This window comes from Nerophis ophidion, linkage group LG01, assembly GCF_033978795.1.
Source record: "Nerophis ophidion isolate RoL-2023_Sa linkage group LG01, RoL_Noph_v1.0, whole genome shotgun sequence".
NCBI lineage: Eukaryota > Metazoa > Chordata > Actinopteri > Syngnathiformes > Syngnathidae > Nerophis > Nerophis ophidion.
In genome coordinates, this window is record NC_084611.1 from 27,341,304 (window position 1) to 27,358,817 (window position 17,514).

General features: G+C 39.3%; 1 protein-coding gene across 1 annotated transcript in view; it reads left to right on the top strand.

The window, feature by feature from the left end:
- The window catches only part of fbxl17 (F-box and leucine-rich repeat protein 17), a 640,382-nt gene that overhangs the window by 558,559 nt on the left and 64,309 nt on the right, over nt 1-17,514 (top strand). Inside the window, exon 10 of the mRNA XM_061900192.1 lies at nt 12,545-12,687. Within this exon, the coding sequence (XP_061756176.1) occupies nt 12,545-12,687 (143 nt within the window). The remainder of the gene's footprint in view (nt 1-12,544; nt 12,688-17,514) is intronic.

The window sequence follows — 17,514 nt, forward strand, 5'->3', positions numbered from 1 at the left end:
CAGAGGCTTCTTAGAGGATGAGATCATGTTAAGATATTACTGGCTTAGAATGGCCAAAGGTCCAAGTTAAAGAAAATGGCGGGCTGTCTTCTTTGAATGGATAGGAACAATCTACACAAGCTGGGTGATGTTTGCTGTGGTCTGGAACAACATTGCACACAAACAACTATCAGACATGTAGCCAATATTACATACAGATAATATGTCACGAGAAATGCAGATATAAATTAAATAGAAAGAGGACATAGGAAATTAAATGAGCTCAAATATACATACAAGTGAGGCATAATGATGCAATATGTATATAAAGCTATCCTACATAGCATGTTAGCCTTGATTTGCGTGAAGTCATGCACTCCACACAAGTCAATAACATCAGCAACACTCACATTTGTGCATTCACACCCAGCATAAATAGTTTGGTGGACAAAATGAGACAAAGAAAGAGTGGCATAAAACAAGAAAATTGTACATGTAAACAAACTCCGGTGAGTTCAAGGACTGCAAAAATTAGTAGGACAAAACGGCACTCATCAGAAAAGCATCTTTAATATAAATAGTGAGATTGTCCTCTTAGAGAAACCCTATTAAAAAAAATATATTTTTTTTTCCCCATCTTATTCTATTTATATATATTTTTTAAAAGCTCCAGGGAGCCGTAAGGAGGCACTAAAGAGCCCCAGGTTGCAGACCCCTGGTTTAAGGTAACCCTCCTTGGATCATTTGTTTTCACAAGTAAGTGCGCCGTGTATTTCTTGAATCTCCGGCTCTTAGCTGTGAAACAGGCTTGTAGGGATGAAATAGCTTCTGTGTTTTTTTCCTGAGCTTATTGTATAAAGACCATCCATCCATCCATTTTCTACCGCTTATTCCCTTTGGGGTCGCTGGTGCATATCTCAGCTACAATCGGGCGGAAGGTGGTGTACAGGGAATTTATGAAGAATTTTTGAATCAAAATAAATAATAGCAATTCCGATGCGAATAAAACAATTTCAGCACCGTTAATCAACATATTGTAAACGTTCCGTACTTTTTTACTTAGTCAAGTCTCGTTGAATTCTGCGGTGAGGTGGCGACTTGTCCAGGGTGTATGCCGCCTTCCGCCCGATTGTAGCTGAGATAGGCACCAGCGCCCCCCGCGACCCCAAAGGGAATAAATGGTAGAAAATGGATGAATGGATGGAAGTCTCGTTGAATTGATTTTATTTCGCTACATCTTGGAGCAAATTTGATCATGGGGGCAGAATAAGAACAAAAAAAGGCATTCGGAGCTCTTTTTGTTACTTTTGTCAAAGGCCCCATTAAAAAGTCACAACTAACTTTTACTTCCAAGTGATCTTTAAGTAGACAGGCCAACACCCTAATGACTCCCCCCACACATCCATATGTGTTTTTACTGTCACTGTGACTATATGGAAGTCTCAGGTCTCACCCATCGACTGGACTCCGCCTTGGTGAACAAAAGTGTTTTTCTTTAGCAAAAATCTTTTTTTTTCCTTCTCCACCAAAAAGCCTTTCTCCTTTGCAAAAAGCAACCAACGATTTCCATTTCCTCCCCTGAGAGTGGCTGCAGTTTGCAGTCCACCAATGGAGAGTGATCGGAGGAGTGTGGGGGAGAAAGAAGGAGAAAAAGGAGCGCACTCAGGGATATTAGGCTCTAATGGCCGCCTGTCTGATTGCCTGATGCTTGGTTTGTTCTGACAGATGCATTATCTTACTCCTTTTGCTTCATGTCAGGCCCTCGCTAAATGAGCTTTACCTTCATTTGCTTCCTTGTGCCGTGCGGCTGCATGCTCGTTGTGTGCGAGTCATTGAAATCCAACTGTGTGCATGTTGTCTTTAAATGCCTGCAGCACAGCAATTTAGGAAATGTACAGACAATGTATTGACTAGCTCTCCTTTTAATTCACTGTATTAAGCACCTGTCTGCTTGGATTCTCCTTTTTTTTTGATTGATTGATTGATTGATACTTTTATTAGTAGATTGCACAGATCAGTACATATTCCGTACAATTGACCACTAAATGGTAACACCCGAATACGTTTTCCAACTTGTTTAAGTCGGGGTCCACTTTAATCAATTCATGGTACAAATATATACTATCAGCATAATCCAGTCATCACACAGGTTAATCATCAGAGTATGTACATTGAATTATTTACTTTATTTAAAATCCGGGGGGTGGGATGAGGAACTTTGGTTGATATCAGCACTTCAGTCATCAACAATTGCATCAACAGAGAAATGTGGACATTGAAACAGTGTAGGTCTTATTTAGTAGGATATGTACAGGCAGCAGAGAACATAGTGAGTTCAGATAGCATAAGAACAAGTATATACATTAGAAGTACATTTGATTATTTACATTAGGTTGTTTGTAATCCTGCGAGATGGGATGTGAACGGAGGAGGGTATTAGTAAAGTGTTTTCTGTGGTCGAGGTAAGTCCAAATGTAAAAATGAACTAAAGCGTAGTCGATTGCAGTGTTTTCCAACCTTTCTTGAGCCAAGTCGCAATTTTTTCATTTAAAAAAGTCCAAAAGCACACCGCCAGCAGAAATCATTAAAAAATGAAACTCAGTTGACAGTAAAAAGTCACTGTCGTAATTGTTGGTTTTGACTTTAAACCCTAACCAAGCATGCACCACTATAGCTCTCATCTCAAAGTAGGTGTAGTGTCACCACCTGTCACATCACGACGTGACTTGTTTGGAGTTTTTTGCGGTTTTCCTGTGTGTAGTGTTTTACTTCTTGTCTTGCGCTCCTATTTTGATGGCTTTTCCTGTTTCCTGTTGCAGTTTCGTGTCTTCCTTTGAACGCAATGCCCCGCACCTGCTTTGTTTTAGCAATCAAGAATGTTTAAGTTGTTTCTATCTTTTTTTGTGTGGTCATTGTTGGTTGTCATGTTCAGATGTACTTTGTGGACGCCGTCTCTGCTCCACTTGCTGTAAGTTTTTGCTGACGTCCAGCATTCTGTCTTTGTTTACTTGGTAGCAAGTTCAGTTTTAGTTGCGTTCTGCGTAGCCTTCCTCGAGCTTCAATGCCTTATCTTAAGGGCATTCACCATTTGTTTTTGTTTTGTTTTAAGCATTAAACACCTTTTTACCTTCACACCACCTCCCGCTGTGGTCTGCATATTGTGATCACGACAAACCATCGTCGTCTCACATGACGTGTTCCCGACACCTACAAAGCAAGTAGCTACCGGCTGCCACCTACTGATATGGAAGGGTATTATACGGTTATTCTGCCGGGCTCTGGACGGCCCTGATACTCAACAATGGCACAATATTTGCGGATTATCATGACTGGTTTGCAAAAATATTTTTAATCCAAATAGGTGAAATTACATAATCTCCCACGGCACACTAGACTGTATCAGGTCGCACAGTGGTTGAAAAACACTGGTCTAGGGGGCCACGGATTTCTAAACATATGTTCCCACAAGGGACAATGACATTGAAATGTATCTGTTCCGGAACGTAAACCTTTTTTTTTTAAATTATTGTATATTCGTAATATTTTTACCATTATGTTTATTAATGATCAGTTATTGGTCAAGTTCAGGGGTGCCTATTAGGTCAAATGCAGAGAGGGTGTCAGTTGATCGGCAGGCATTGAATTTAGCAGTCTTCAACCTTCACTATGACGTCACTTTTGTCACTTGATTGAAATTCACGACACATGAGGATCGTGGGAGTTGCTGCAAGCTCAGTATGAAGAAAAGAACGGCCAGCAGGAAGCACTTTTTATTTCAACAGACTCTCACTGCACCTGCTGTCAAAACTGCACTGTTCCTGTTTTCACAATAAAAGTGCTGCTCTCTTCTGCGTGCAAAATAAGGGTCTCAGAAAAGTACTACATACAAGCCAGCAAGCTACAGCGTTTGCCTCCAATGTATTTATTTTAAAAGTCGGTATTTTTTCAAAGTGTCAGAAAGTAAGGATTTTTTCTAAGTGTCAAAAAGTTTGGATATTTTCTCAGTGTCAAAAAGTCTGGATTTTTTCTAAATACCAAAAAGTCTGGAGTTTTTTGTCAAAAAGGCAGGGTTTTTCCAAGTGTCAGAAAATTTTGAGTTTTTCTCAATGTCAAAATGTCGGGATTTTTTCTGTCAAAAAGTTTGGATTTTTTCTTAGTGTCAAAAAGTCAGAGTTTTTTTAAGTGTCAAAAGGTCTGGATTTTTTCCGTCAAAAAGTTTAGATTTTTTCTAAGTGTCAAAAAGTCGGGATTTTTTTGACAAAAAGTCTGAGGTTTCTCAAGTGTCAAAAAATCTGGGTTTTTCTAAATGTCAAAAAATTAGGAGTTTTTCTAAATGTCAAAAAGTCGGGATTTTTTCTGTCAAAAAGTTTGGATTTTTTCTAAGTGTCAAAAAGTTGGGATTTTTTAGTCAAAAAGTCTGAGGCTTCTTAAGTTTAAAAAAGTCAGGGTTTTTTTAAGTGTCAAAAAATTGGGAGTTTTTTAAATGTCAAAATGTGGGGATTTTTTTGTCAAAAAGTCTGAGGTTTCTCAAGTGTCAAAAAATCAGGGTTTTTCTAAATGTCAAAAAATGAGTTTATCTAAATGTCAAAAAGTCGGGAATTTTTCTGTCAAAAAGTTTAGATTTTTTCTAAGTGTCAAAAAGTTTGGATTTTTCAGTCAAAAAGTCTGAGGCTTCTTAAGTTTCAAAAAGTCAGGGTATTTCTAAGTGTCAAAAAATGAAAAGTTTTTCCAAATGTCAAAAAGCCTGGATTTTTTTCTGTCAAAAAGGTAGGATTTTTTTTAAGTGTCAAAAAGTCTGGATTTTTTTGTCAAAAAGTCTGAGTTTTTTAAGTGTCAAAAAGTTGGGATTTTTCTGTTAAAATGTTTTGATTTTTTTCTAAATGTCAAAAAGTCTGGATTTTTGGGTCAAAAAGTTTGAGGTTTCTTAAGTGTCAAAAAGTCAGGGTTTTTCTAAGTGTCAAAAAATTGGGAGTTTTTTAGATGTCAAAATGTCGGGATTTTTTTGTCAAAAAGTCTGAGGTTCCTAAGTGTCAAAAAGTCAGGGTTTTTCTATGTCTCCAAAAATGAGGGGTTTCTCTAAATGTCAAAAATCCTGGATTTTGTATGTCAAAAAGTTTAGATTTTTTTCTAAGTGTCAAAAATGTCGGGATTTTTTTGTCAAAAAGTCAGAGTTTTGTAAGTGTCAAAAAGTTTGGATTTTTTTCCAAGTGTCAAAAAGTCAGGATTTTTTTGCAAGTGTCAAAAAGTTAGGATTTTTTCCAAGTGTCAAAAAGTACCAAAATTTATACGGTTGAGTACCGGTGTCGATTCCCAAGTAACAGTATTTGGTACTATACCCATTCAAATGTGAACTCCTTACCAGAAGTTATGTACTAAAAAACAAATAAACCACTGCATCATGGTTGGCATAATGAAGCCCTAAGCCTCCAAGGCTCGGTACATGCTTTGCTCTATTTTGTCCAGGTTCTGTATCTTCGTTTGACTTGAGCAGCTTATTTTTTCCGATATTTGATGTCAAATCCTGAGTTGTTCTCATCATTTAACTCTGGTGTGAATCCTGCTGAACTCATGTGCCAACTTTTACTTTGAAGATCCCACGCCCAAGTGACTACAGACACACCCAAACACATATTCACGTGTCCGCACTGGTTTAAATCCATACATCTGGCCCAGGAGAGCGCTCGTCCCTATGGTACCGCTTTACATGAAACATGCTGCAGCTTCAAAGCCCTCTGCCTGTTTAGCTATAATTGCCTTCATGCGCAGCATTCTGGAACATGCTGAAGCAGAAAAGAAAGCGCATGTGAAGTGCTCGCCCTAAGCCATATAATACATATGTTACATACTGCATACATGATCACATGATGTATTTGTTTTGCTCCAGCGGGGCGTACGTTGTTTTAAAAGGCATACAATTATCAATTTCCTCCTTCCTTGTTATATTCAGCAACATACACACTTAGGCTATGTGTACACTAAGCCGGATAACCCCTTAGACAAATAATTGTTTAGCCTAAGCCCTGTTTCAGCCACACTAAACCCTTGTTTAAGGTTGCCCTCTCTGGATAATTTTTTACACGGATAGGTGTGCCGTGTATTTCTTGAATCTCCGGCTCTTAGCTTTGTATGGACTCATTGATCGTTTACAAACTGAGTTCGGAAGAGGAAGTGACGCCAGAAAGATCGCGCCCCACACAGGAAGTGATGTCAGAAAGAACACCCCGCAGCCAGCTTCATAATAACCTGTTTCAACTCGGAAGTAAACACTACAACTATGAAGGCGAGTCATCCAGACATGCCTGTTTTTCTCCTTTTTTTTACATATGTAGAGACGCTTGTGGAAATCACACATAAATACCTTAAGAGAAAGCGATTGCAGCTATTTGGGATACAACACTTCTCAGACGGCAAGAGAACTTTCCAATGTCCAGGTAAGTTGTGATTCTACTTACCGAAAGAATGTGTCCATTTGTCGGAGGAGACACAACGGGAATACAGGCTCCCGTGGATGTGATAAAAAAAAAGATAGCATGTGCTTTGTAGTACCTGGCCGTCGAGGGGAAGACTATGGAAAACATCAAATGCATTCGGACTGGCAAGGCAGACTGTATCAGTTATTGTCCGCTATGTATGTTGCAGACTCAATGTCTAGGTCCACCAAAAAAGGAATGGACAATGAAGGTGAAGGCAAACGAGTGAGGAGTGTCCTGACCAGATATCTAGATCTCTAGATTGACTGATGTAAAATGTTCTTTATCACATTGCTACTTCCATGTGTCCAATAAAGATTTGATTAATTTATGATGGCTCAGGTGCGATTCACTACAATAGGGCCCCAGAGCGCACTGGATTCCAGTTAATTGAAAAAACCACAACACGCAGACGGACGGAGGGGGGCATGGGGTCTTAAACGACCATTGTGTGTGTGTTGACAAGGATAACCTTAACCTTAGTGTAGAAGTGGCCTTAGCCTTTGATTTACTTTAGTAGACAGCAACTTTTACAGACTGTTGTTGGGTGCTGGGATGAATGTTTCTTGACTTCTCCGGGTGCAGATTCCGGAATATGTTCGTGAGAAAGTCGGAAATTGATTCGGTGCGAATGGGAAAACGGCATCAGGAGGCTAAGTGACTATTTAAAGGTGCAGTCAAAGGCTCTATCTGTCTTTAGCCTCCCTTCTTTCATCTTCTTTCTCTCACCCCCTAGCTCCACCTACCTTTCCCCTGCTCTAATTAGTGGTAGTTGTGAGGGAGTGCAGGAACAAAGATCCAGCCCTGGCCAATCGATTGACGAGAAGCACTATCAATCGACTGTTGAAGCACAGGTCTCCTCCATTGGCCCAGCAGTGATTGATCAGGAGGATTGTTGTGTATATCTGCATGTTGCAGATCAAATGCACAACAAATCCCACTTCTGTTGCCAGTTTTAGTTTTCCCACGTGTGAAAAAATTACACATGGCATAAATGTTCATAAGTAATGATGCAGCAGTGTTTTGTTTATCAGGAAAATTATTGTGAATCCCTGCATGTTGGACTTCATAGTTGATAGTCAAATGCACAACAGATCCCAGTCCTGTTGTCTTTTTTAGTTTTATTATAAATAATGTGTATTTCTTTCATCAAAAAATACACCTTATATGGTTAAATGTTCAAAAGTTATGGCCCTTCAACCAGTGGCCTCAAAAATAATAGCATACGCTCAAATACAGAAAACGTCAGATGCACAGACATAATCAGTTGTATTCAAGTTTTTCTCAAGCGTTAATCCATGCACATTTCTTTTGTACATCCTAATCAACAAGGAATTGAGCACACATGTTGTAGCGGCTCGCCATTCCTTGTCCACGCCTCCATTTAAGTACGCAAATATTTAGTTAAGGCCCCTAGCACACTAAGGTTATCCAGGGTAAATACCACATAACCTTATCCTTGTCCACACACACACAATACCCTCATTTAAGACCACCCCCCCTTCCCCTCTGGAAAATGCGCATGTCATAGTCACCTCCAGTGTTGCTTTGTGTGCAAGTTCTTAATTTAAATATCACTTATCTGAACAAGATCCAATGTTGTGGTATTTCAATTTACTGGAATCCAGTGTGATATGGGGCCCTATTGTTGTGAATCACACCTGAGCCATCAATAAATTTATCAAAACTTTATTAGACATGTAAACAATGTGATAAAGAACATTTTAAATCAATCAAACTAGGGATCTAAATATCTGGTCAGGACACTCCTCACTCTTTTGCCTTCACCTTCATTGTCCATTCCTTTTTGGTGACTTTATATACTCTGGACCTAGACGTTGAGTCCGCGACATACATGGCGGACAATAACTGGTACAGTCTGCATTGCCAGTCCAAAAGCATTCGCGGTTTTCTGTAGTCTTACCTCGTTGGCCAGGTGATACAAGCACAAGCTACCTTTTTTTTTTATCACATCCACCGGAGCCCGCATTCTCGTTGATTCACCTTCGACAAATGGACAAAGTTTTTCGGTAAGTAGACTCACAGCTGACCTGGACATTCGAAAGTTCTCTTGCCGTCTGAGAAGTGTTGTATCCCAAATAGCTGCAATTGCGCGTTTTCTTCTCTTAAGGTATTCATGTGTGATTTCCATGTAGAAGAAGGAGAAACATGGGCATGTCTGGATGACTCGTCCCCGTCTTTCCAGTGGTCAGCGCCGAGTTCTGAAACTGCTTGTTATGAAACTGGCTGTGGCTCGTTCTTTCTGAAGTCACTTCCTGTGACGTCAGAACTTCCGAACTCAGTTTGTAAACGATTGATGAGTCCATACAAAGCTAAGGGCCAGAGATTCAAGAAATACACGGCGCACCCACCCGTGTAAAAAATTATCCAAGGAGGGGAACCTTGAACGATGGTTTAGTGTAGACTATACAATGCTTAGGCTAAATAATTATTCGTTTAAGGAGTTATCCGGCTTAATGAGACAGGGCCTAAGTCATGCGCCCGAGTTCCCTAACTTTTTGAAAACACAAGGACGGCACACATGAAGAATTTCACCAACAATGAGATGGATGTGCTTCTTGCCGGAGTGGAAAAATGTTCTCTATAGCTGGTATTCCGACACGTGACTTCTTCCCGGAAGTGAAAACCAGTGGTGGTCAACCAAGCAAAGATGGCTGATGTGCATCAAGCATCGTCTAAGAACAAAAGAGGCTTAAATCTTTCTGCGAAAACCAGATATGGGCAAAAGACCAAACTATGCAATAGAATAGATCCCTATACTTTATCAAAAAAAGATTTGTCAAGTGAAGTCAAGGATCACGTCTGTTGCGTTCCCAGTCATATGGAACGATTGTGCGCCAGACACCATTCTACACGACAAAACAGATGGAAACTTGGAAAAGCATGGAGGTTTAGGAAATTGGTATCAAGACTCTCGCGCCATTTATGAGTAGCGTCTTTTCCCCGTCTTTCTCACAATATAACTATAGATGTATACCCTGAATTGATTAACGTGGACCCCGACTTAAACAAGTTGAAAAACTTATTCGGGTTTTACCATTTAGTGGTCAATTGTACGGAATATGTACTGAACTGTGCAATCTACTAATAAAAGTTGTAATCAATCAATCAATTATTCATGTCAACTTTCGGCGATTTTTCTCCAAAAGTTCCTGTAAAAGTGTGGTTTGTGTTTCCACCGCATTTCACAGTTCAGGGTAGTCTATACAAATTAGGCTGATGACGTATGGAGAAGTGGTTTAATATATTTCCATACTGATCCGTCCCAAATTGTTCATAAAAAGTCATGCTTTTGTCCACAATGTACAACAGTCAGAAAGTCGTCCTCTTGGTAAATGATGAATTCAGTAGGGTCAGGCCATTTTGGCTGTAAATAACAATATATAAATAATGAATGTTCTAAGATAGATGGATAGTACTTTATTGATTCCTTCAGGAGAGTTCCCTCAGGAAAATTACAATTCCAGCAGCAGTGTACAGAATTGAGATCGAATTTCCATCCATCCATCCATTTTCTACCGCTTATTCCCTTTCGGGGTCGCGGGGGGCGCTGGCGCCTATCTCAGCTACAATCGGGCGGAAGGCAGGGTACACCCTGGACAAGTCGCCATCTTATCACAGGGCCAACACAGATAGACAGACAACATTCACACTCACATTCACACACTAGGGCCAATTTAGTGTTGCCAATCAACCTATCCCCAGGTGCATGTCTTTGGAAGTGGGAGGAAGCCGGAGTACCCGGAGGGAACCCACGCATTCACGGGGAGAACATGCAAACTCCACACAGAAAGATCCCGAGCCTGGATTTGAACCCAGGACTGCAGGAACTTCGTATTGTGAGGCAGACGCACTAACCCCTCTTCCACCGTGAAGCCCGAGATCGAATTTAAAAAGTAAATAATAAATAATGGAGGATATTTTATTGTTTTGCATCCCCTGTCATCCTAGTACCACCCTTCCTCTAGAGAGGAGTTGTACAGTCAAATAAGTTTTTTAGTCTATTAGTCCTGCACCTGAGATGAAGCAGTCTAGCACTGAGCAGGCTATTGATAACGGTATGCAGAGGGTGACTGGCATCATCCAGGATGCTCACAATTTTCTCCACAGTCCTCTTCTCTGCCACCGTCACCAGTGAGTCCCTCTTTATTCCGATCGTAGAACCCCCCCCCACCCCCAAGCACAATACAATGTAGTACAGAACACTGGCAACCACAGACTGGTAGTACATCCACAAGAGTTTTTTCTACAGATGTTGAAGGAGCACAGCCTCCTCAGGAAGTACAGCCTGTTCTGTCCTTAGGCAAAGACACAAACACATCGGCTTTGGCGTTAGCTCGCTTGCATTAGCATTCCGTCCACTCTGGTTAACTACACAAATAGAGTGTCATTGACTACTTTTTTTTCTCGTCGTCGTTTCCACAAATCTTGCACTTTTCCGTTTTTTTTTGATAATCTCGAAGAAGGCTGAAGAAACGTTTATCCTTTCCGTGATTTCAATGGTTTGTACAGCCCAAAAAAACATGACCACATTGAATATGACCAATGTATGACCCTGTAACAACTTGGTATGGGATTGATACCCAAATGTATGGTATCATCCAAAACTAATGTAAATTATCAAACAACAGAAGATTAAGTGATTATTGATAAGTGACGATTACATTTTAACAGAAGTGTAGATAGAAAATGTAAAGGAGAAAGTAAGCAGATATTTTAAGTAAATGAACAAGTAGATTAATAATTCATTTTCTACCACTTGTCCTTAATAATTTTGACAAAATAATCGAATGGAAAATTACACAATACGTTGCTGCATATGTCAGCAGCTTAATTAAGAGCCTTTGTTTGCTTACTTACTACCAAAAGACAAATTGTCGCGTATATTCACAATTTTTTTAAGGACAAACTTGCAATAAAAAACATATATATATATATACATATATATATATATATATATATATATATATATATATATATATATATATATATATATATATATATATATATATATGTATATATATAATATATATACCGCAAGGCATATAGTATGCGGCTGCCTTGAATTACTGCCGGGTTAAACTCGCTTCGCAAAATAATTAGCGCATGCGTAGTATTACCACCTGGTCAAACTCGTGATGTCACGAGTGACACTTCCTCTGTTATCATTTTCAAAATGGAGGAGGCTCATTTCCATACCGGTAATTTGAAATCGCATAATGGGAAGAAGATTAAGAGCTATTCAGTAGGATTTAAGGTGCAAGCTTACATCACACTCAATTTTTTACTGCATGCCTTTGGTAAGTGCCGGAGTGAGAAGAGGTTTTAAAATAATAAGCGCGTGCTTACTTTTACCGCATGCCTTTGGTAAGCGCAGGAGTGAGAAGGTTTCAAATTAATTAGCGCCCCGGCGGCAATTCAAGGAAATACGGTGTATATATATATACATATATATACAGTATGTATATATACTACAAGGAAAAGTTTAACATGGTCAGTAAGAACTGTCTCTGCAGTCCAGAGGCTCTCTGGCAGGCTGTTCCACAGGTAGTGGCTATAGTTGATAAATGCCACTTCACTGTGAGTTTTTGTTCTCCTATTTGTTAAAGCTATTACATCCATAAAAGTTTGTATGTTATGGTGTAGTAGTAATTAATCAGGAGTATGGTTGCGTACCTGTGCATCTTGGAATACTGCTGACTCTGGCAGCATGTTAAATGCACACACGGAGTTAAATGTATACATTGGATACAGTATTGTTACCTGTGCTAATACATTCATCTTGCAGCAGTCTAAACAAGCGCGGGTGTGTGAGAGATTTGTGACGTGTGTGCGTCCCAGTGTGTGTGGCAGTGAGGTGTTTGGATAAACACTGAAAATAACGTGTCACATCTGGCCGGAAGACCCGTCCTGGTTTCATCTTGAATTTCACTGTGTCTCTTTGGGAGCGCGATGCTGTTACATTTGCATGAGAAAGGTTGTCAGACTAACGCCTTTTCTCTTTTTTTTTCTCCCTCCTATCTTTCTCACCACTATCCCCTCCCCCCTCTTTCTCCCAATTCCCAATTCCACAGCTCTGATAGCCATAGGTCAGTATAGCAGCACCATTGAGACGGTGGATGCCGGTTGGTGTAAGGACATCACAGACCAGGGAGCCATGCAGATTGCACAGAGCAGCAAGTCCCTGCGCTACCTGGGCCTTATGAGATGTGACAAGGTAAAACCGTGTCAGCCAAAAATGTCTCAAGCTGCATTTATATGCTGCCAGTATGCAGCAAATAAGCAGCATATAGTGTATGCAGGCAGAATATTACTGTGTTGACCCGTTTTTAGAACATGTTTTTAAAGACAAAAACAAATGCAGATTGTGCTACATTGTTCATCATTATCTTAAAATGTGCATCCCAGCAGTTCTCTGTGTCACTGGTATGTGTTATTTAGTGTAAGTCTCTGCATACAAAACATTTTCAGAGACTTTTCTTAGGTCTTATCTTCAGGTCAATACCTACTTACAATACTGTCCGACTAAAAGTTCTAATTTAAGAGCATGGGTTCTCAAACTTTTTTCAAAAAGTACCACCTCAGACAAAAACTTGGCTGTGCAAGTACCACCATAATGATCAACTTTAAAATACAGTAGCATAGTAGGCCTAAGTATTCATTAAAAATGAGGCAGGTGTTATATTCAACATGTATATTTAATATTTTTGACCACTGCAACATTACGCACAGTATATAAACTAGGCAGAAGCTATATTCAACATGTATATTTAATATTTTGGACCACTGTAACATTAGGCACAGTATAGGAAATCATGTAGTTCTCTGGCTTACCACTCGATGGAGGCTGCGTACCATTACTGGTACACAGGTACCACAGTTTGAAAGTCACTGATTTAGATACTACATCACTGACAAATAGCTAGCAGGTTATACAAATATATATATATATATATATATATATATATATATATATATATATAGTCAAGGTTTCTGTGTATTATCCATTATAAAGTGCTCAATACTGGGGAAGAGTGGAATATACGTAAGGTCAGGAAAAAACACACAGGCTATTTCATCCCTACAAGCCTGTTTCGCAGGTTTCCCTGCTCTTCAGGGGATTTTATTGAAGTGTCTGTGGTTGTTTCATATATATATATATATATATATATATATATATATGTATATATATATGTGTGTGTGTCTATATATATATATATAGGGTACATTAAATGGGGGTGTGGCCATTGTTACACAGTAGTGCCTTGCTTATGTGCCGGCATGATGAAACTAGTTTGTTGGGTTTGTTTAAAGTGGACATGCTGGGGTGGTATATGATTTAAAAAATATATATTTCAGGCACAGGTTGTAGCGGCCCACTTGGAGTAATGACACAAGATGCAGAGAGCTTCGACTGGTGCAACTTTAATTCTCTCCTCACAATTTTGACACCGTGAAAACTATGAAGATGGGCAGCAAATACAAATGCCATCGTACCATATTTCCACAAACAAAGCATAAATCATGTTTACATTTTTAAACTTATGAACACATCTTTTTTAGTAAATAAAAATAATGACATTTTCCCATTTATTTTAAATGAAATGAACCACTTGTTTTAAATAAATAATCTATTAGTCTCCCCCTACCTCCTTCCGCTTCCAAGGGCGCTAATTTTGCTCAGCTTGTTAGCCTAGCTTCCACACATAGCTCGTAGTGACTCTGCTTAAATGTGACACATAAACAACACAAACACGAGTCACAATAAAATAACTTTTCACAAATATTCACACAGAACATGACAAATATATCTTTGTCAGCATGTTTTACCAGTCCTGGAGTAACGTGAGTATGCAGTTGATGTCAGATGGAACGGTAGCAGGAAGTAAAGCATCGGCAATAAAGGAAGTCACAAAATAAGAGTGGGCTCTTCAAAATAAAGGCACAAAAAATCGTTACTTTGCTGCCAGGTTACATCTTTTAGCTGCACTGTTGTATGGTGAGATAGATGCGGCAATTCGCCATGTAATGGTGTCATCAATTTTATTGTTTTTAAGCGTCCATATGTGTTTTCTCAGCTCTGTAGAGTTCTTGAGTTGGGGCCTACGGAATGATGCTGTGTGATTGTTATAAAGGGTTTTAAAAGTTTTTCTGTAAGTTTTTACAACTTACCCTAGTACAATCTGCCTTTTTTTAAATTGTTATTAAAAATGTTAATTTAATCCCACATTCTCAACCCTTTACCCCCTAAGGTGTCTGTATATTTTTTATAGCTCCTTGTTCTATGCTGTAGTGTTCACGTTTAGAGCTTGTTTGTGGAAGTGTTGAGGTAGAGCCATCCATTTTTTTTTTTCTTCTTTTTTTTTTTTTAAATTCCAAATGTTTGTTTTTTTCGTTAAAGAGTGAATGGCCGACGGGGGTTGGAAAAAATAACCCGCAAGGACAACTCCAACACAGAGACATACATTGTCCTTGCGGGTGACGCAGAACAGACAAACATCTCTGATACATGTTTATATTAAAAGAAAACAGGTTTTGTTAACAAACGCTATCCAAACATTGAATAAAGTCAAATACAAGTATGTCAACAAGAGAAGTAGCCAACACTTCTCTTTCCTAAAGTAAATCTGCACAGCAGATGTGGGCATCTACATCAACAATATGATTTGTATGAGTGACTGGACAGGACAGGTTTTAAAAAAACAAAACATTCATGAAGTTTGGTTCTTTTATGACTTAACTATGGGTCTACTAAAAATGTGACCAAATCTGTTGGGTCAAAAGTATACATACAGCAATGTTAATATTTGGTTACATGTCCCTTAGAAAGTTTCACTCCAACAAAGCACTTTTGGTAGCCATCCACAAGCTTCTGGCAAGCTTCTGGTTGATTTTTTGACCACTCCTCTTGACAAAATTGGTGCAGTTCAGCTAAATGTGTTGTTTTTCTGACATGGACTTGTTTCTTCAGCATTGTCCACACGTTTAAGTCAGGACTTTGGGAAGGCCATTCTAAAACCTTAAAGGCCCACTGAAACCCACTACTACCACCCACGCAGTCTGATAGTTTATATATCAATGATGACATTTTAACATTGCAACACATGCCAATACGGCCGGTTTAGTTTACTAAATTACAATTTTAAATTTCCCGCGGAGTTTCTTGTTGAAAACGTCGCAGAATGATGACGCGTATGATGACGCGTGTTTGTGACGTTATTGGTTGGAGGGGACATATTAGCTCAGCACCACTTACGGCTAAAAGTCGTCTCTTTTCATCGCATAATTACACAGTAATTTGGACATCTGTGTTGCTGAATCTTTGGCAATTTGTTCAATTAATAATGGAGACTATAAAGTAGAATGCTGTTGGTGGAAAGTGGTGGATTGCAGCTGTCTTTAGCACCGAAACCCAGCCGGTTGTTCTTTGTTTGTTGTGAAGCTTTAACACAGAGCGGTCAAGCGAACATGTTTCTCTCTACGTCAACCAGCATGTTTTTGGATGGTAAAATTGTGATTTATATCTTCCCAGAGACTTTAGTGGATTATGCGTCCTACTGCAGTAGCTGTTAAAAAAGGCAGCTGTGAGCTTGGCTCCTCGGCTTCTCTCTAAGATACTAGCGTGTTCACCGCAGCCATCCGACTTTGAGGTATGTCTTTACAATCTCACTAAAACACTATTAAAACAATAAGCAGATAAGGGATCTTCCAGAATTATCCTAGTAAATGTGTTTAATTACATCTGAAACGCTCACACTGCCGCCGCCCGGAGCCGTCGCTTTTTATTTTATTTATTTATTTATAGTCCTTCACTATCAATATCGTCATCCACAAATCTTTCATCCTCGCTCAAATTAATGGGGAAATTGTCGCTTTCTCGGTCCGAATTGTTCTTACTGCTGGTGGCTCACATTATAAACAATGTGAGAATGTGAGGAGCCTTCACACCGGTGACGTCACACGCACATACTTCCGGTAAAGGCAAGGCTTTTCTATTAGCGACCAAAAGTTGCGAACTTTATCGTCGATGTTCTCTACTAAATCCTTTCAGCAAAAATATGGCAATATCGCGAAATGATCAAGTATGACACAAAGAATGGACCTGCTATTCCCGTTTAAATAAGAAAATCTCATTCCAGTAGGCCTTTTATTATAGCCTGACTTAGCCATTCCTTTACCACCTTTGACGTGTGTTTGGGGTCATTGTCCTGTTGGAACACCCAACTGCACCCAAGATTGATGATTTTAGGTTGTCCTGAAGAATTTGGAGGTGATCCTCCTTTTTCGTTGTCCCATTTAAAGCACCTGTTACATTGGCAGCAAACCAGGCCCAGAGCATAATACTACCACCACCTTGCTTGACAGTATGCTTGGTGTTCCTGGGATTAAAGGCCTCACCTCTTCTCCTCTAAATATATTGCTGGATATTGTGGCCAAATAGCTACATTTTTGTGTCATCTGACCACAGAACTTTCCTCCAGAAGGTCTTTTCTTCAGTAGACCCATAATAAATTCATAAAAGAACCAAACTTCATGAATGTTTTTTGTGACCAACAAGTATGTGCTCCAATCACTCTATAACAAGAAAATAAGAGTTGTAGAAATTATTAGAAACTTCAAGACAGCCAGGACATTATGTTCCTTACAAGTGTATGTAAACATTGGATCGTGACTGCATATATATATTTTGAAATCGATTAAGAATTGTTACAAATAAGAATCGCATTCCAATGGAAAATCGATTATTTTTTGTCACCCTTACTTCATATGTGTGTTTCCAAGCTGAGGGCCAACTTTGTGTTGTTCTGTTGTGTGTTGTAAAGTAGGAGTAAGCAAGGGAGTCAATAGGGACACTTATCATTTTTATTGCTTCATTATAAAATCTAAGCTATCTACGTGGCATGGGCTCGAGTTTGACCCAGTATAGATTTGTCTGATAAAAGTGCCGACCCGGAGATCGTTAAACAAGACAAGCACATAGGGTGCATCATATTTATATGTTTATCCTGTAATAAAGTTATTAGACTATGGCAGTGACCTGGTG